Source organism: Leucopleurus acutus (genome assembly GCF_964270905.1).
Source record: "Leucopleurus acutus genome assembly, chromosome: 6".
Classification (NCBI taxonomy): Eukaryota; Metazoa; Chordata; class Mammalia; order Artiodactyla; family Delphinidae; genus Leucopleurus; species Leucopleurus acutus.
Genome location: NC_139149.1, coordinates 118,040,890 through 118,060,213, shown reverse-complemented (window position 1 = coordinate 118,060,213; position 19,324 = coordinate 118,040,890). Strand labels below are relative to the sequence as shown.

General features: G+C 64.7%; 1 protein-coding gene across 18 annotated transcripts in view; it reads left to right on the top strand.

Annotated features, from left to right (window-relative positions):
• KIF1A (kinesin family member 1A) overlaps window positions 1-18,841 on the top strand; it is a gene marked incomplete at both ends in the record, with an annotated part of 65,083 nt that extends 46,242 nt beyond the window's left edge. For 8 of the 18 annotated variants that reach the window (XM_082841436.1, XM_082841435.1, XM_082841441.1 and 5 more), the window contains 12 exons: window positions 1,477-1,582; window positions 10,628-10,742; window positions 11,678-11,811; window positions 12,827-12,888; window positions 13,209-13,354; window positions 14,199-14,393; window positions 14,890-14,967; window positions 15,784-15,908; window positions 16,783-16,935; window positions 17,228-17,420; window positions 18,319-18,437; window positions 18,799-18,841. In XM_082841436.1, coding sequence (XP_082697562.1) covers window positions 1,477-1,582; window positions 10,628-10,742; window positions 11,678-11,811; window positions 12,827-12,888; window positions 13,209-13,354; window positions 14,199-14,393; window positions 14,890-14,967; window positions 15,784-15,908; window positions 16,783-16,935; window positions 17,228-17,420; window positions 18,319-18,437; window positions 18,799-18,841 — 1,469 coding nt within the window. Of the gene's footprint in view, window positions 1-1,476; window positions 1,583-3,962; window positions 3,990-9,264; window positions 9,289-10,627; window positions 10,743-11,677; window positions 11,812-12,826; window positions 12,889-13,208; window positions 13,355-14,198; window positions 14,394-14,889; window positions 14,968-15,783; window positions 15,909-16,782; window positions 16,936-17,227; window positions 17,421-18,318; window positions 18,438-18,798 lie in introns of all 18 variants that reach the window. The other 10 variants (XM_082841432.1, XM_082841440.1, XM_082841439.1 and 7 more) reach the window with 3 other exon arrangements.
• Between the last annotated feature and the right edge of the window lie 483 nt (window positions 18,842-19,324).

Here is a 19,324-nt window from a genome sequence, read left to right as displayed (position 1 = left end):
ATGCCGCCGTCACCCCGAGCCTGTTCTGCCCAGAGGGAAGGGTCTACACCACCTACTGACCCGGCTCTGGTCCTGGTGGAACCTCTCCCTGACGCCCCACCCCATCACCCTCATCCCTAGGACTGTGTCTGCACAGAGGCTGCACCCTCGCTGGCCTTGGGGAGCCAGGCCCTGGTCCCGGGATCCCACCTTTCTCTCTGCTCTCCGGGCCACATTCCATTTGAAAATGCAGACAGGGGTGTTCGCCTATGTGTGTGGTGAGGGGATAAGGGTGCTATTGAAGGGGATTCGGGGAGATGCTGGCAGGAACACCAAGGCCCCCACTCTTGGGCTAAGGGGGTTGGGCTTTGCCGCTCTGGGCTGCATCAACCTCGCAGACCTGTGAGTGGACGTCTCGGCCTGACCGGGGCTCCGAGGGCATCAGTTTTGCAGGTGAAGCCCTGGGCAGACTCTGAGCCGACAGAGTCCCTCCGAAGAGCCTCCGCTGAAGCCCGCGCCCGGGGGGTGAGGAGGGGTGAGGCTGGCACACGGGCCAGGTCTCTTCCTGCAGCTGAGCTGCCCCAGCAGGGGCCGTGTGGCCCTCCCCTGCCTTAGCCTCCAGCCATGGGGGACACACCCTTCGGGGACACGTGGCTGGAGGCCCACACCTGCCTTCTCCCAGAGCTCAAATGTTGCTAGAGGCTTCCAGGAAGTGGAGCCCCAGCGTGTGGGCTCAGAATTCTGTCCTGGTGCTGGGTCTTATTTCAACTCTGCATGGGGGGCGGGGAGGAGGGGAGAGGCCAGGGATTCCTTTCTGGCTTAACAAAGAAAAGTCAGTATTTGTTTCCTCCTCGAGGAAGCAGAGCAGTGAATTTAAGGATCTCCACAAGGCACGAAATTATTACTGAAACCACCAGGAGGGAGTTCTGACTCAGCGGTTCTGGTGCCGTTTACAGAGTCACTCCCGCCCCCCACCCAAGTGCGGGCGCCTTACAGGGCGCTGTTGGAGATGCTTCTTACAGGGAGAGATTTTTGACGCAGATAGTGTTTCTTTTCTTTCTTTTTTCCTTTTTTTAAGTGTAAAGAGAAAAGGGAACATTTTCTCCTTCTCATCTTGCTAAGATTTCCTTTTCCAGCAGGTAGGAGGGCCTGTGAGTTCTAGGCTGAGGGACTGGCATCTATCAGTTGGGGTGGGGGAGATACTGCGAGAGTTATCGATGCTGAAAGACTAAGAAACTCAGAACTTAGGCTGCAGGGAAAGATGGCAGGACGCCCACTGACAGGCGGCACCCGTGCAGGTGCAGACCCCGTGTGGGCCTCCCTGTCCCCCACGCCCCCGGTGTTGCCTTTTGTCAGGTGCTCTTGTGGCCACGTGGGGAGCCACGTGATGTGGCCTCACAGGTGGAGGCTCCGGCCCAGGCAGAGGCGGAGAGCAGGGACCCAGCCCCCCACCTGCCCTCCTGGGCAGTGACACGCGGCCTGTCCCCTTTCCTGTAGGTCGCATCCGAAACACCCCGGAAACCGACGAGTCCTTGATCGACCCCAACATCTTGTCCCTCAACATCCTCTCGTCTGGATACATCTACCCGGCCCAGGACGACCGGTGAGTCCCCTGGGGGCGGCGGCAGGGCTGCTCCCGACTCCCTGGAGGAGGGTCCGCGTCAGAACCCAGGGTGCGTTCTCAGCTCGTCCACTTGGCCCCCCTGGCCACAAAGGGCCCAAAGCTTTCCAAGCCCTCCTTTCTGAGCCCTCCGGGAAGGGGTGCAGGGAGGGGTGCCTGTGGCCGCGACTTCCCCCGGCAGGATTGTCTGCGCACCGTCCTGTCTCTGGCTCACTCGGTCACCCGACGGAGGGGCCGCGTGGGAGTTGCCGGCGGATGAGCTGGGTCCTGTCCTCGGGAGTGTCGTGGGTGGGTGGGCGGGATGGGGCAGTGGGAGGCATGGGGCGGACAAACAGGTTGGATTTCCCAACCACACCGCTGCGGGCAAGTCTGTACCCTCTGGCAGGGGTGCTGGGGCCGAGGGTCCTGGAGGAGTTCAGGGTCGAGCTGGGTCGGCAGTCTGGCGTCCCGGGGTGGAGGTCTGCCCAGCGGCACAGCTTAGCCCACGCTCCTCGTCACTGGGCTGTTCCTTTCCAAGCTCCCAGGTGATGGCCGAGATCTCTGCCACCTGGGCAGTCTGAGCTTGACCGCATCAGGGTGGGTGGATGTGGCCCCCCGGCAGCCCCTGACAAAGCAGGCCTGTCGAGGTTTGCCAGGCCGGGCGGGGATGTGAGGCGGAAGCCTGTGGGGGCCCGGCCGGGGCAGGCAGCTCATGACTGAGAGCCGCCCTCCCGGGGGAAGGTCGGAGGGCTTGGCTGTGTCTGAGGTGCTGCTTTCTGGGGCTTCGGGGACACGGGGAGGGCGCTCCCGAGTCCCGAGGGCTCGACCAGGCCCAGGAGGAGGAAGCCGAGAGCTGACCCTGCGCTCGAGCCATGGGCGTCTCCGCGGGCTTCTGCGGCTGTGTTTGCAGGAAAGATGTCTTGAGGGCTGGGTGTGCTCAGAGCGGAGTGCGGGCACCCCGCACGTGCAGGGAGAACTGGATCCATAAGGATAAAGGGTCCTGGGACCAGACGGAGCTCGGTTTCTTTACAGACTCCCTGGAGAGTGGGCTGTAGGGAACCATCCCTTGGTGTGGGCAGCTTGGGGGGTGGGGGCAGAGACCCCAACAGGGGCAGGTGTGGCTCTGGTTCCAGCCCTGCCCCAGAACCTTCCAGAAGAAACTCACCCTGCACTCATGTCCAGAGCGGGAGGGATTGGGTGAAGAATGCTGGGGGGGTGTTCTCACAGGGGCGGGGGACACCATGACAGGCAGGCGGGGCTTACCTCGGGGCAGGGGCCAGTGAGGCACAGTGCGGGGGGGCCTGTCGCCATGAGAACACACCCTGGGGACATGGCAGAGAGGGCCTGGCGCCCACCTGCACGGGCTGCCCGCAGGGACACGGGCCGCTGTGCCCAGACCGTCAGGGGTGGGGACCCCGGGGGAGGTGGGGCCCGGGAGGGCTCTGTCTGCCATGCTGAGTGCCGCTTTGGACCTGGAGAAGGACCTCAGCATTCCCCTGACCTCTGACCCTTCCTTTGCCTCGGCAATTCCTAGATTCTTGGGGCAAGAAAGGGGGGGGAGAGAAGGGGGCGGGGGTGCCTCTGGGCCTCCCGCCCTACACGGTCTCCCTGCTCTGAGGAGGGAGACTGCGTTTCTGGGTTCCCGTCCTCCGGCCAGCACGGCTGCTGCAGGGCACAGGGGGACCTCGTCCTGGGCTCAGTCCCCAGGCAGCGGAGGGGACAGCTGCTCCTGGCTGGACCTCGGGTCAGTGGGGCTTTGGCTAAAGAGGTTCTCCCTGTTCCTGGAGGCCAGAGGACCCATCGCTGACGGGCTCTGTCCTGTTCCCTGGGGGCTGTGGGCAGTGAGGCCGGCCAGCTCTGGGCTGGTCCGGGCCCTCACGGCTCAGGGACGTCCTTGGGCTGGGGCTGGGGCTGTAGTCCTTGCCCGTAGCTGCTTTGCCCCCTGCTTGGCTTCTGCCCCTGCCGTACGGCCCCAGGACTGCCCCGACCCCAGCCCGGCCTGGAAAATCTCAGGGACGCTCCTCGGGGGGTGGCCCCCGGCAGGAGACATTCTGAGGCTTAGCTGGCCAGGCCGGCAGCTCCTCCCGAGGGCCCTCGTCTTCCCTGGACGGTGGCTGACGTCCTCGGAGCCGCGATGGGCCCGGCTGCTCTGCGGGGGACCCGGCAGGCCCTTCTGCCCCCAGAGACGCTGAGGCTCAGAGACCCAGGTCTGCTTGGGCCTCGGAGCCTCAGCTGCCCACCGCTTTGCGCGGCCTCAGCCTCCTCCCCGCTCAAAGGCGCCGCGCTTTGCAGCCTCCCCGGCTCAGAGTGGGCCTGGGGCCGCGGACGGCGTCTCCCCGCGCCGCCCCGCCCTCACTAACCTGTGGTTGTTTGTGTTTTGCAGGCAGTTTCTTGATTCGGACATGCCTAGGTACCATTTGCGCCCCGGTCTCCTTCCGCCGCGGCCCCGCCCCCGCAGCCCTGAGTCTCATTCCCGCTGTTTGGATCCCTTCCACACTCGCTCGCCTCCCCCTGCCGTCGCTCCCGTCTTCTCCTTTCATTTTATTTCCTTTGGACTTCTCTCTTCCTACTGCTTCCTTCCCCGTCACCCTCCCCTGGCTGCGTCCCTTCTGCCCCCACTCTTGATCTTGGCCGCTCTGGTAGTTTCCTGCCCTCGGGAGACACTGGCTGACTTCCTGCTCCCCCCCCCCCCCCCCCCCCCCCGAGCCTTGCCCGTCCCTGCACCCCAGCGGGAGCACCCGCATGCAGGCTGGCCGGCCAGGCCCACTCCCCGCAAAGTGAAAGAGAAAAGGGGGGGGAGGGGCCGTAGACAGGAGCAGCCCGGCTGAGATCCCCTGGCTCTGCGCTTCCCAGGCCTGGGTGCGAGCCCCTTGACTGGCCAGGCGGGTGGCTCCAACCGCACACCCTTTTTGGAAGTAGGTGGGTGGGCCCAGGCCCCAGGTCCAACCCCCCGAGGCACGGGCCCCTGGGCCGGGGACAGCGGGTCCCTCCCAACTCGAGTGAGGCCCTGGCGCGCGGTGACTGGGTGCAGGGTCCTTGAGACCCTGGGGGCGGACAGCCTCACGGTCCCTAATTCAGACTTTGTCCGTGAGACTCTAGTCTGTTCTGAGCGGAGGGTCAAGGCCGTAACTGTCTTGCCAGGCTGGGCGGCAAGGGAGGGAGAGGCTTCTGGGGGCCAAGCCGGGGCGGGCAGCTCATGGGTCCCTGTGGATTGTGGCCAGAGCTTGGTGGCCCTGGGGGTCACTGTTTTGAAGGATGAAAGGAGCGGCAGGAAGGCTTCCAGTGCCGATGTTTGAGGCTTTAAGCTGCGGGGAGGGGAACGGGTGGCACCTGCCCCTTTGTGAGGGGGGAGCCCAAGGACCAGGTTGGGGGCACAGCAGGACCTTCGGAGGCCGTGTCCTTGTCAGGTCATGGGTGTGGTGTGTCAGGACAGATGGTCACTGTGAACGTGCCCCGGGCAGTTGTAGCTGAGGCCCCCTGGGGCAGTGAGCAGACTGTGGTTCCTGTCGGGGTGTGCCCGAGGACGTATGCACCCACTCCAGGAGCAGATCCTTGCCCTCCCTGGGGACACGCAGTTGGGTGCGGCCGAGACCTGGTCAAGGAGAAAACGGCAGTGGACTCTGTACCAGGGGAGGGTGACAGCCCTGCAGAGCCCAGAGCAGGGACCTGCCTCTCGGGCAGCCCGGAGGGCCTGCTGGAGGTGGCAGCTTACCAGCTGGTCCTGGAGGTGGAAGTCTGCTGGGTCTCAGAAGGTGCTGGGGCGGGATCCCATCGGCTCGGGTTCATCCCTGCAGGGGGCCCGACGTAGGGGCTGTTTCCCTGATGAGTGGAAACTTCCAGGCCCATCAGTACGATTGCATGGGGGTGTGTGGGCATTCTGTTCAAGTTTGCGTTTCCACAAGCAGCCCAGCATGATAGAGGGTGTTCAGGCTGGTCCTGGACACCCCCCTACAAATACCTCATGCCGCCAGGAGGGTTCTGGGTAAAATGGGAACATACCCTCGGGCCAGGAGGAGACCTGGCACCAGGAAAGGAAGGGGGAGCCCCTCCTTCCCGGCAGGGCCTCCTTCGCCAGCCCCTAGACTTCAGGAGGACCTCACCCCTGCACCTGAGCAGGGGGCCCCAGCCCCCAGTTTCAGAGGTGGGCTCATCGGCCCCCAGTGGACTTGGCCCGAAGAGGAGGCTTAGGGCGCTCAGAGGGGTGAGGGGTCAGCACCCCAAGACTCGGGCTAGTGCCTCCTTCATGGGACTGTGTTTTGCAGGGCAGGAAACCACTGTGGTGGGTGGTACTGGGGACTAGCAGAGTCCCCAGTACTGGGGACACTGGCAGTGCACAGTGACCCCCACCCATCCCATCTGGAGTGGGGTGGGGACTGGGGGCTGTACCGACTGGGCTGGGGCAGCCTGGCTGTGAATGTGGACAAGTGGCGGAATCTTCTGGAACCTTGGTTTCCTTCCGCCTCAGGATGGGGATCTTATTAGGGCCTACGGTTGTGATGTTCAATGAGATGAACGTGGAAAGCTCTTAGCAGGGGTCTTGCGTGTGGAACTTCATTAATGTAAGTTGTGTGCTTATTTTCACTACTACCTTGTTAGTATTTAATGTAAAATACTCGTACTTAATTTAAAACACCTCCTGAGCAAAAGCCTGTTCTCTAACCACTCCAATTTTGCCGAAGGAGCCCCACTTAAGTGCCAGGGACTCGCGCCCACCTTGCGGAGCCCCCGAGACACGCAGGAGGGGTTGTGACACAGCCTGTGGCCCATGAAGAGCTGGGTCAGACCTTCCACGCTGTCCACACATCTTAGCCCAGCTCACGCTCCTGCCCAGGGCTCGGGTTTCCACCCGCCTGGAGCAGAAAGGGTCCTCATGACCCTTTAAAGCACACAGGTGTTGAGGAGAAGGCGGGGGGACACTGGCAGTGCACGGTGACCCCCACCATCCCACCAGGCGCGGGATCTGATTTCCCCAAACAGGTGGCCCAGGTGCCCCAAGGGCTCCTCCAGCCTCCCCGGAAGGGCCCAGATGTGGGATCTTGTTGAGTTTCCCCTTCTGTCCTGCCATGCCGCGCCATTTACGGGGCCATGACCCTCCCTCACTCATTCATCCATCTGTCACATGTGAGCCACGTTCTTTGGGGTGTTAGAAAGGGGGATTAAAGACTAAGGACAGTCTGTCCCCGGGACGCTCAAAGCCTGGCCCGGGAGTTCGCTTGTCCCCTCATCCCCTCGATCCTCCATCCCCTGTGTCCCTCTGGTCTCAGAGCTCGCTCTGTGAGGTGGGTGATGCCACTTGGCCGAGCATGTGTGGCACCCAGACACAGCAGAATTCCTGAGGTTCGAGGCCGTTCCCCTGCTCTTAGCCGCGTGGGCACGTCTTGGGATCACGGTCCCCACCGGACAGGAGGGCTGCCCTGGTTGCAGTCCGGGGGCTCAGTCCTGGAAACCTGCCCATCAGATCACCACCCCCAAGAACCTGGGCCACTCCTGCAAGTGTGACACTCTTTCGAGAAACATAGTTCCCAGAGCATCACGAGTTTCAGGTTGAAACCTCGAGCGTGGGGTTTAATTTTCAGATTCTCGGCAGACCCATTCGCCTTAGGATGCCCGCCACGCCGGCCTGTTGCTGCACGATGGCTGTGACGCACGTCAGAAGTTTACACGAGCTCTGATGGGCCGTCGGCAGCAGGCGTGGTAGAGTCTCATACAGAATGATCGGGTGCTCGTGTCGAGAGCCCTGAGATTCCATCACCTCCCACCCGGGCAGCCCAGGGCCTCCCGCGGACCCACACGTGCTCACAGGCAGGGTTCCTGCTCCACCAACCCCGGGGAAGACGAAACAGCTGCAGCCTACTTGTGGCAGGACAGAAAAGATGTTTACAGCATGTGGCATTTTCTTCGTCAACAAAACTTTCTGAGTTTTCAAGTTTTCCCCGTGTGGGTCCTCGCTTGTTTGAGCATCACGCTCTCGTCCCAGAGCTAATTTGGGGTGGTTCTGTTTCCGGGGCCTGCTGCCTGACCCCTTTGGCTGGAGGAGAGCCGCCAAACAGGCCTCCTCGTCCAGGAACCCCTCCCTCCCAGGCTTGGAAGGCTCGCTTGGAGTCAGGATGTCAGCCGGAGGCTCCTGGAAGTGGACCGGAGGGTCTGAGTGGGGGACTTCTCCATGCTGGGTCCCCACTCTGCTGCAGAGGGACTGTGTTGATGGGCATTTTCCGTCTGGCTGGGGGCCCTGCAGGAACCCCCTGGGGCTCTGCTGTGGGTGCAGGCTGGCCTGCCTGCGGCCCCTTTCTTTAAAACGGGGTCCCAGGGCACGGCACGCAGAGGGAAGGGCGAAGGACCAGGATCCATGGTGGAGCCCGGCACGGCCTCGCTGGAGGGAGGGACTGGCCACTTTCCCCAGAATGGGCTGGAAGCAGAGGGTCCACAGTATGACGGTGCTGAGCCGGTGGTGAAGCTCTGATGCTCTGCCCTTAAGGTGGCCCCACCCCAGCGTTTCTGCTTCTGTGAGTGCGGGGTCCCCGGAATCTGCATTTCTGATCAGTTCCCGGTGGTGCAGATGCTGCGGGTCCAGGGACCCCAAGTCTCGGCCACACGTTCCCCTTGAAAGTGTACCTGGGGGGCCGACTGAACTTCGCTCAGGTAGAGTGAGCAACGCCGCAGGGGAGGGGCGCCTTCCGGGTGACCTGACCCTAGAGGGTCCGCTGGGGCTGCTCATGCGTCGGTCCTGGCGTGGTCTCCCCGCAGGCCAGGCACCTCCGGGAGGCACCGCGGCTCCCTCCCAGCCCACTGGGTCTTAGTTTCCTGCCATGTGACACCCTGCCCAGGGGGGCTGCTTGGGTCCCACGTCGGTGGGCTGCCGCCCTCCCGCCCTGCTGGGCTGGGCTGGGTCCTCACGCCCCGAGCACTTGCGGCGGGAAGGAAGCCGGCAGCGTCCTGTAGCGACATTTTAGGCAGGTGGACAGAGGTGGCAGCGCTGAGCCAGGCGCGGGGCCAGCGGGAGGCTTTGGGGCTGGCCAGCCTGCCAGGGCCAGGGCCTCAGGCTGGGCCGTGCCCAGGGTGCGGCTGGGCCTCCTGGGGAGAGGACTTGTAATAACAGTAATGCCTCCCAGGCCTGTCCTCAGCTCCTCCCCGGCTTACTTAACCCGCAGGACATCTCAATGAGGCGGGGCCATTGGTCCAGGAAGCAGGGCACAGAGATGTCTGCTGTCAGCCCGAGGTCACGTGCTGTGACGTGGCATTTGGAGCTGGGCTGTCGGGGTCGGGGGGCGGGGGGGCATTTGTTCTGAGCTGCGCTGCAGCGGGCCTCTGGCTCTGTCCGCAGACCTGGGGCATTTGCGGACCCCTGGGACAGAGGGCATCCCTCTGGGTCTGGGTGGCAGCTCCAGGTGCGCCCGGCTGGTCCTGCTGGAGATGGACCCAAGGCTCTCCCTGTGGACACAGGGAAAGGGGTGTCTGCAGGTCCCCGGGCTGGGGCTTAGAGTGGGCCCCACCCACAGGGAGCCCCCCACCCCGTGGGCCGCGTCTGGGCCCCACGAGACGGCAGTCAGCAGCTCCACGGCTGGTGTGGCCCAGCCCCACCTGCTCCGTATCAGTTAGCTGGTACCTGGCCGGGTGACGGTGCTCGTTCTGACATGTGAATTTCTTCTGTGTGTGTACGTGTGTGTCCTGGCTGCCACCGCCTTTAGCGTTTCGTTCGGAAATGACACTAGGTACAGCTCACTTTTCTCTTCCGCGCTCGCTCGGTCTGTCCTCTTCTGACTTTCAATTTCCTTTCTCCCCCGGTGTCTCCCCGCTCTCTCTGCCCATTCTCTGGTTACCCCATTGTCCTCACGTCCTGCCTCTGGAACGTTCTCCTCAGTGGCGTGTCCGGCAGTGGCCCTGCCCTGTCCCGCTGCTTCTCCCGCGCCCCTGGACTGCGCCATGGAGAGAGGGGGTGGCCGTGGCACTGTCCCTGGCCCTCCGCGGCTTCCCTCCTCTTCCCTCTGCATTGCCGGGTGGGCCCGGCTCCTCCGCAGGGGCCGGGCCGTGTCAGGGCTGCTTGTGGTGATGCGTTCCTCAACTGTGTCTGCGTGAGGATGCTTGGACGGAAACCGGGTGAGGCTGGGGGCTGCCAGGGCCCACAGAGCGGCCACACTGTGCCTTGAGGCAAAGCCCCAGCTCAGATACGAGGGTCCTCAAAACAGCACCCGGCCTGAGGCAAGAGTTTAGGAGCTCTGCCATCAGATGCTTGAAAACGGAAGCTGTCGCATAACAGGAAACCCTGCCCTGGAGGCCACCAAATTGTCTGGGCCCTGGGCCTGCCCTGAGCTGCCCTCAGAGGGGTTTCCTGGCCCCTGGCTCATGCACTGGTCGTTACTTTCCGGGTTAGAGACTGGGGACAGGAAGAAACCACCACTGCCCGCTCTGTGCTACGTGGGGCCCTGCCTTTCCACGGGGCCTGGCTGAGGTGGGCGGAGGCCATGCCGTCTGGGAGAGGGGCCACCCCGGTTTTCACCCCCAGCATCCTCCCCCAAGGGCGAGTCGGTTGGTGGAGGAGATGGCCATGGAGAGTGTCGGCAAAGCCGGGCGGGCTCCCTTTGAGGCCAGGGAGAGGCCAGGGTGCCTCCTTACTCAGGCCGAGACTGGGTGGAGTTGGGCACCCCTTCCCATGGTCTCCCCACCACCACCGTCGCCTCTGCCCCCTTCCCCCCTCCTCTCACCCTCCCTCCCCTTTGTCACAGCCCCCTCCCCTTTCCTCTCCTCCCCTCTCCATCCTCTCACTCCTGCCTCAGCTCCAGGGGACCCCTCTCCCCCTCCCCCAGGGTGGAGCTGAGAGGGCTCCGCACTCACCCTGGGGGGCGCCTGAGTCCCCCACCTGGCATGGTCCTGAGTAAGGAGGGCTCCATCCTCCCTGGACACCAACACCTGGGCCTCTGACCTGTGGCCCCAGCGGCTCTCCCTGCGGGTGGCCCACACGTCTGTCTGTCTGTGTCTGTCCGTCTGCATGTCCCCACCCCCACCAAGAGCAAGCCACATCCGACCTTCTACCTTGTCTCTGCTTCCGTCCAGGACCTTTTACCAGTTTGAGGCTGCGTGGGACAGCTCCATGCACAACTCCCTCCTGCTGAACCGGGTCACCCCTTACCGAGAGAAGATCTACATGACCCTCTCTGCTTACGTTGAGGCAAGAAACCTGCCCCCAGGGCACTCCACCAAAATCACCCGTCCCCCAAGCCTGAGCTGCTTGCCAAGGGGCAGTGAGGGTGCTTGTTAGCCCTGGACAAACCCAGTCAACCCTATTCTCTTCTCAGAAGCCTTCTTAAGTCCTTGAATTAAATCTATGTACTTTTAATGGCTGTGCTCGCAGTTAACTAACGCTGCTACCTTTAGTGTATGGGTTTGTCCTTGGGGTTGCAAGATGGCTGCAGCACCGCCAGACATTGCATCTATCTTCCAGGCAGCACAAAAGCAGAAGCGTCCCATTCCCCATCCCCAGGGTCTCAGGCCGTGACCTCCCTTTGAAGCACAGGAGGAGGCTGGGGGCGTGGGCGTTTCTTGCTGTGCACAGTACTGAGGAATGGGGCGGGGGTTTGGGGTCGGCAGCCAGCGGGATGGTAGAGACGAAGGCATCCACCCCCCGAGAGCCTAACTACTCCAGCTGTAATATGGGGACCTACCTGTGTGACTGCCCCACGGGATGAGGTTTGCTCAGGCTGAGAAAACACTTGCAGGGCTTTGCCCAGACAAGACACCAGCTTTGTCAGCAGTTATCCCGGAGCTTCGGGAAAACCAAAGAACCGGCTGTTTAAGACAGCACCTCGCTCGCTGTGCAGTCATTTCCTATGGCGTTTGAGAGTTAAACTGTGGGTGCACAGACAGGGTCCGGTCAGATCCTCACAAACGTTTTGGGGAGTGTGTCACCCCGATTTAATGGTGAGGCAGCTGAGGCCCGTGTCCGGGACACTTGGGGCCCCCGGCAGTGGGTGCCCCACTGTCTCTCCCTCGTGGCTGTGGTTCGGTGCGGAGGCTCTTGTGCCCCGAGGGGGAGATGGCTAGGTGCGGCTGGAGCCGAGCCCCCTGGGGTGTCCTTGGGTACGAGCCCCTCCCTGCCCTCCGCAGATGGAGAACTGCACACAGCCGGCCGTCATCACCAAGGACTTCTGCATGGTCTTCTACTCCCGCGATGCCAAGCTGCCGGCCTCCCGCTCCATCCGCAACCTGTTCGGCAGCGGGAGCCTGCGGGCCTCGGAGAGGTGAGCCTGCAGTGGCGCCCTGGGCGCCGCGAGTACCAGACTGGGCTCTGCGCGGAGCAGTATGTCACGTGGTGCACTCCGGGCCGGCTGGCCCATGAGATGGAGGACCCGCCCCGGTCCCGTCGGGCCTCCGGCTCTGGGGTCCATCTCACTCGGACCGTCAGTGGACGCCGCCGGGCACTTGTGGGGGCCCCGATGTCATGTTGGGGGGTGTGAGAGAGCCAGGCTCTCCCCACAGGGCACAGTGGGAAGGCCTGAGGTGTCCACTCTGGGGCCTCCCTGGGAGGTGCCGGTGACCTTCCTCCCAGGGGCCATGCGGATCTGTGCTATTGGGACTGCCCCCCCACTCTGTGGGAGAAACTGGGTAAACCTGGGGCTGGGCGGGAAGGGGGACCCTGGACAGCACTTCCTGAGGACTTGTGCGGAGCCAGTGCTCTTGGAGGCTGGGGGCACGTGGGGGAGTCGGACACCAGGACCCGCGTCCCTTCTTGCGCTCTGACCTGCATTCTTGGGGGCAGGGCAGGAATGGCCGAGAACGTCAAGGCAGTGAGAAGGGCCCCTGCGCCAGCAACAGGGACACCCAGGGTGCAGGGTCACCACTGGCAGCCTTCAGTGAGGCCCCCCACGCACTGTCTCGTGGCCCCTGTGTCCCCGCTGCCCTGGCACAGCCGGGAGGAAGGGGGGGTGGGGGTCCTGGGCTGGCCATGGTCCTGTCGTCCAGGAGGTCACCCCGTGAGCGTGAGCCCCTCTCCATGAGCGGGTTAGCGCGGTGCCCTTGGCAGAATCAGTGGTCCCAAGAGAAAGGGGGGCCCAGCAGGAGTCTGGGATGGGGACCATGTACAGGGACTGCATCGCGGGGAACCGAGCACCTCAGCCACCTCGTGCAAGGCCGCTTGGCCTGGGCGGCTGCAGGACTCGTGCCCAGTGTGCGTTTGGTGGTGGCGAGAGTCGGTGCCTGGCCGACGCGGGGCCAGGTGGCGATGTTCCTCCTCCCATCCCCCACCACTCCTGGCAGCAATCGCGTGACGGGCGTGTACGAGCTCAGCCTGTGCCACGTGGCCGACACGGGCAGCCCAGGTAAGCGTCTGCCCTGGGCTCTCTGGTCGGGGGTGGGGTGGGGCACCGTTGGAGGTCAGGGAGCCCCGTCCCCTGGGACCACCTGGGTGACTTCAGCCACGCTGCCATTTGGGGGCCCCTCACCTGGAGACTCGAGTGCTCACCTCGTGCCCCCCGGAGTTGCTGGGGGGCTGGAGGACAGTGAGGGGAGAGAGGAAGGGAGAGGAGGGGCAGCCGAGACCCCGCGGGACACCTGGCTCTGGGGGCCTGGGGGGGGGGTCCCGCCTCCCTCGGGGGATAAGCCTGCAGCTAGGGACACATCTGACGGGCGTCCGCTCCAGGGATGCAGCGGCGGCGCCGGCGGGTGCTGGACACGTCCGTGGCCTACGTCCGGGGCGAGGAGAACCTGGCAGGCTGGAGGCCGCGGAGCGACAGCCTCATCCTGGACCACCAGTGGGAGCTGGAGAAGCTGAGCCTCCTGCAGGAGGTGAGAGGGCCGAGCCCACCAGGTCCCCACCCCACCCAGGATGGAGCGCGTCACAGGGCTTAGGGCCGCATGACGCCACCGGCTAGGACGGGAGGTTCATTCTTTTTTTTTTTTTTTTTAATTTATTTACTTATTTATTTATGGCTGTGTTGGGTCTTCGTTTCTGTGCGAGGGCTTTCTTTAGTTGCGGCAAGCGGGGGCCACTCTTCATCGCGGTACGCGGGCCTCTCACTGTCGCGGCCTCTCTTGTTGCGGAGCACGAGCTCCAGACGCGCGGGCTCAGTAGTTGTGGCTCACGGGCCTAGTTGCTCTGCGGCATGTGGGACCCTCCCAGACCAGGGCTCGAACCCGTGTCCCCTGCATTGGCAGGCAGATTCTCAACCACTGCACCACCAGGGAAGCCCGGGAGGTTCATTCTTGACCCAAGCGCAGACTGTCGGGCACGTAGATGAGACAAGAAAGGAACCGGGAGGGAAGCTAGTGGGCGGGGCGAGGCCCTTCTGTCGCTCGGGCCAGGACGGCCAGTGTCCAGCAGCGGCACTGACTGCTGACCCGGGGCGCGGGTGGGAAGCGGGCATCGGGGGCCATGTCCACCCTCTGGGCCCTTCCCGAGTCCGCGGCTGCAGCGCGCACGGCCCCCCGGAACGCGGCTGCGGGAACACAGTGTCCGTCCCGTCGGCTCACGGCGGCGCACGGGCAGGTCTGTTGGCGTCGTCACATGCCACAGCCTGGCAGGGCGGCCGGCTCTCCCGGGCCTGAGCAGGCCTGGGGCTCAGACCAGCCGCCCGCCCTTCCCGCCCTGGCGGGAGCAGAGGCAAAGCCACACTCGTGCTCCTCTGTGCAGGTGGAGAAGACCCGGCACTACCTGCTGCTGCGGGAGAAGCTGGAGACGGCCCAGCGGCCTGGTCCCGAGGCCCTGTCCCCCATCTCCAGTGAGGACTCCGAGGCCCACAGCTCGTCCAGCTCCCCGCTCGCGGCTGCGGGCCGGCCGTCGTCCCTGGAGGCTCCCAACGAGAGGCAGCGGGAGCTGGCGGTCAAGGTGGGTGGCAGGCGGGTGGCGGCCATGCTCCTGGCCCTTTCCTGGTGCCAGTGACTTGTCACGGCCACCAGGACCTGGGAGAATGAGTCCGTAGGGTCACCTTGACCCCACCCCCACCCCACCCTACCCACATTGGAACCCGGGGACCTCTTATAGCCTCTACTCCCCCAGGCAGTGACCTGCTCTCTCTTGCATACCTATGCTGATGGGGAGCTCGCCACCTACACCAGAGCTGGCCCTTTCAGCTGCTGGGTGGGCCACGGGGAAGGCCTCCCGCACTAGAGGGGGTGCTGGCCCCACCCCCACCCCCGCCCAGGCCCCAGGCCTGCCCCGGGGGGCTTCCTCAGACCGCCGCATCACCTGGGAGAGGTGAGGGTGCTTCCCACCTTGACCTGGGGTGCCTGACCCCTCGGCCAGTCTCCCGTGTCCTGGGCCTGTGTCCGTGGCAGAGCCGGGTCCCAGGAGGTCCCTGACCAGGCGTTTGCTCTCCCGGCAGTGCTTACGGCTCCTCACCCACTCCTTCAACAGAGAGTACACCCACAGCCACGTCTGCGTCAGCGCCAGCGAGAGCAAGGTGGGCGTGGAGGGGCCGCCCACGGGGGGGCGGGGGGGGCTGCTGTGGCCGAGAGAGGGAGATAAGGGTTTTCTTAGGAACATTCCTCTCCCAGCCTAAAGGGATGCCTCAGAGCTAAGGGGCTGGCTTCCCGGGGCCTGAGGCTGGGGCCCGCCGGGCCCAGGGGTGTCCACTCGGTGTCGTCCCTGGCTCCCACTCTCCCCGGTCCCCGGCCCTGTCCAGGGCGGCCCTCACCCAGCTGCCTGTGTCCTGGGCTGGCCAAGCCCCCTCTCCTCGGCTTCCTTCCCTCACCTGGGGGCCCACCCTGGTCTTGCAGCCTTATACCCACGCCCAAGGCTGGGGCGGCTCTTGTGCTGGAGGCTGGCCCTGGCCCGTGTCAGGCTCCAGGCTTCCCTTCCAGCGCTCGGGCCCATCACCCGGCCCCCCTCAGCCTGGTAGACAGCCCTGCCCGGCTTTTGTGCTCCGCACCGGCCTCTCCCTCTGCCCAAACCTCCTCTTGCCGCGGCTGCCAGGCTGCGCACCCTGAAGTCGGGGCTCAGAGGCTACTCCTTCCCCGACCCCCACCCAGCGGTCCTCGCTCCGTCTTTGGGGCTCCACAGCCTCGAGGACCTCCTTCGGCAAAAGGCAGAGGCTGAAGCCCTGGGCGGGGTGGGCCGGGGGACGGTGGGGGCTGGGCTGGGAGGAGAGCCCAGCCCGCAGCTGGAGTGGGGTTGCCCTAAACAGAGGGTAAAATGCAGGCAAAGGTGCCGCGGCAGGAATGTCCCCACCCGCAGAGGGCCCTGAGGCTGTCCCTGAAGAGCCGTCTCTCCTCCGCAGCTCTCCGAGATGTCTGTCACCCTGCTGCGGGACCCGTCCATGTCCCCTCTGGGGGCGGCCACGCTCACCCCCTCCTCCACCTGCCCCTCCCTGGTCGAGGGCCGGTACGGGGCTGCTGAACTGAGGTGAGTGAGCTCCAGGCTCCCGGCAAAGCTTCCACCTGCACAAGCTGACCGACAAAACGGCTGTGACTGGGGCACAGGGCAAGAAGCCAGGGCTCGAGGGGCTGCGTGTCTGGGGACAGCTGCCCACTAGGGCAGGGCCGGGGGAGGGGGTCTGCCCTGCCCAGCTGATGCGGCCCCGTGCAAGGTCATTTTCTGCTAAAGCGTAGATATAGAATACAGTTGTGAATAAAACCAGGAACGGGTCAAAACACTGAACAAAAAGCCCTTTTCAGTGGCAGCTCTCACAAAATACTCAGTGGGAAAAGTGGTGACAGAGCGGAGCCTAGAGGACACCTGAGCCCACCTGACACCTGCCGAGCGGTGTTGGGAGCGGGGCGCACGTTGCTGACAGCGCTCGCGTCTGACCCATCAGGTCTTATAACACCTCAGGCTTTCCAGATTTTCTTCTTGAAAGAAAAAGGCATCAAGCCCTCTGGGCGCCATCCTGAATCAGGCCTCCTTGGCCACCGGGTCCGTCGCTTGGGCCTGGTGGCTCCAGTGGACTATAGCAGCTCCCTGCACGCACACGGTCCCTGAGGAAGTCGGGTCAGCTTCAGTTTAACTTTGGAGACAAGAGCTGCGGAAGCTGCTTTCACAGGGGGTGGAGGTGGGGAGCCAGAACATGCCACGGGAGAAGGCGCTGCGTCGGCGTGGACCCTGCCCGCCACACAGCGCGGCGCAGTGGCGGGCCGGCCGGAGGCCTGAGCCAGCGTGGGGGGGCAGGCCCAGGCAGGCGCCCCCGGCGGTTCTGAGTGGGTAACGCTGGCCGTCGGGGAAGCCGGGCCGGAGAGGCACCTTCTGGCAGGAGTGCAGGGGCTTCACTGTGCTTTCCCAGGACCCCACAGCCCTGCTCCCGGCCGGCCAGCCCAGAACCTGAGCCCCTGCCGGAGGTGGATTCCAAGAAGTCCCCTTCCCCTGCCCGGGCAACGGAGGCCGACAAGGAGCCCCGGCGCCTGTTGGTGCCCGACATCCAGGAGATCCGGGTCAGGTGCGTGAGGGCCCTTCTAAAGCACCGGCCAGCCCGTTCTGCTCCTGCAAGGACAGCTGGGCCGCCCCTGACCTGGAACGGAGACAGCTGTATGCCGGGGGCCCCCTGACCTAGGACGGGGGACAGCTCTGTGCCGGGGGTCGGGCAGGGCCCCCTGACCTAGGACAGGGGTGGAGAATAAGCAGACATAAAGGGCAGGAGGGTGGACCAGAGCCAGAGCCAGTGCCGGGCGGGGGCTGGGCACCTGGTGGGCAGCTGCAGAAAGATGGTGTTGGGGCGTCCCCATCCCCAGCCCGATCGTCTCCAAGAAGGGGTACCTGCACTTCCTGGAGCCGCACACGGCTGGCTGGGCCAAGCGCTTCGTGGTGGTGCGGCGGCCCTACGCCTACATGTACAACAGCGACAAGGACGCCGTGGAGAGGTTTGTGCTCAACCTGTCCACAGCCCAGGTTGAGTACAGCGAGGACCAGCAGGCGATGCTCAAGGTGCGACGCGGCCGCGGGCGGGGGGGGCGGGAGCCGGGACGGGTCCTCCTCTGCGGGCCCTGCGTCTGCCCACTGCCCGACTGAAGCCGGCCCGTCTGTCACGGGCAGGGCCGTCGGGGTCAGCCTCACTGTCTCTCTGCCTCTCGTGTCCCGGGGCCACTCTGCCCACCCACGGGGCTTGTAGTCCTGGTGACAACGGCGGTGACGGGTGCGGCAGGCGTTAATCCTCTCCCATTTGATGGCTAACGACAGTCCCCTCTTCCTGGGGACGCCCACAGTGGGTGTCACGGAGCCCTGTAGGGCCAGCGGGGCAGTGGGCCCAGGAGCCCAGCGCCCTGTGCCTGGCTTTGCCCCTGCTCCTCTCTGAGCAAGTGGTGGCCCTGGACGTGAGTAGCCCTGACTCCCGGCTGGTGGCCACAGGGCCCACTGGGCACTGATTCCCTGTGGTGGGGGAGGGGGAGGTGTGAGCTCAGCCTGCCACCCACACCCACCACGTCGAGGGCTCGGGCCTGAGAGAAGACGCCAGGATTAACGGGCCCCAGAGGATACATCTGGGCGAGCAGTTGAGCCAGGGTCCCCGGGGAAGGGACCTTGGCCTGCGAGGGGTTGACTCATCCCACGGGGACACAGAGCAGTGACAAGGTAGCCTCGGGCATGGCCACGGGGATGACCAGAAGATACCGGCTTCCGGAGGGGAGCCACCGCCTGCAGGGTCAGGACGGGCTGTGCGTGCAGCAGCGCTGCCCCCTCCTCGGGGTCTTCTTTTCTGCTTCCTCATCCTTGACGCTCCCCCTGGGGTGGAGGGTCCTTCCCCCCCACCTGGGCCCCGGGGGAGCGGCGACCGCCCCTAGCTGACCGCGGGAGGCCTGGCGCCCCTCACGGCAGCGCCCCTCCACAGACCCCCAACACGTTCGCCGTGTGCACGGAGCACCGGGGCATCCTGCTGCAGGCCAGCAGCGACAAGGACATGCACGACTGGCTGTACGCGTTCAACCCCCTCCTGGCGGGGACCATACGGTACGTCCTGCCTGCAGAGGGAGGGGCGCGGTCTTGAGGACGTGGATTCTCGTTTGCGGGCCGCCGCTCCTCACCGAGTGTGTAAATCCCCGACTTTCAGAACCGCCACTCAACCAGGGCGGGCCTCCACGTCGGGGACATGCTGCACCAGGCTTGGGGACAGCCAGGCCCCCGGTGGACGGAGCCCCGCCCCTAGTCAGTGACTCACAAAGGAAGCTGGGGCGGGGGGGGGGGCGGGCCGCTCCCCGCGAATCACAGGAACAGGAGACAGAGGTTACAGCTCTCGGGCGACGGGGGAACCAGAGACGCTAATGCCGGCAGCCTGGCGCCCTGACCGCCACGTCTCTCCCGCCCCCGGCAGGTCCAAGCTCTCCAGGAGGAGGTCTGCCCAGATGAGGGTCTGAGCCGAGCCCTCCTGGACAGCCAGCAGGCCCGGCCCCGCTGTCCCACCCTCGTCACCATCTGTCGTGTCATCCGCCGCCCAGCCCTGCTCCCAGCAGACAGCCAACGCGCCCCCTCCTCCTGGGGATGCCCGCGCTGGGCCCCAAAAGACCACCTCTGGCCGGGGACCTGCCACACGACCTGTCGTGCTCCCAGCAGAGGCCGCGTTTGTTGTCCTTTCTTCATTCAGAACGCACCCTGGGTGGGAAGAGCTGGGAGACGCCAGGAAGGCCAGAGGACAGGAGCCACGGGGGCATCGCTGCCGTTCTAATATTTTTTTAAGCATAGACAGACTCTAATTAATATACATAAGTTAGTGACACTGAAACAGCCCACTCGGAAGTTAACTGTAAGACTGTGTTTTATTTATAAGTGTGCATCTCTAATGCCCTCACCTAGACCCGCAGCGCTCAGGTGGACCCACCCACTTGCTCCCAAACGCACCT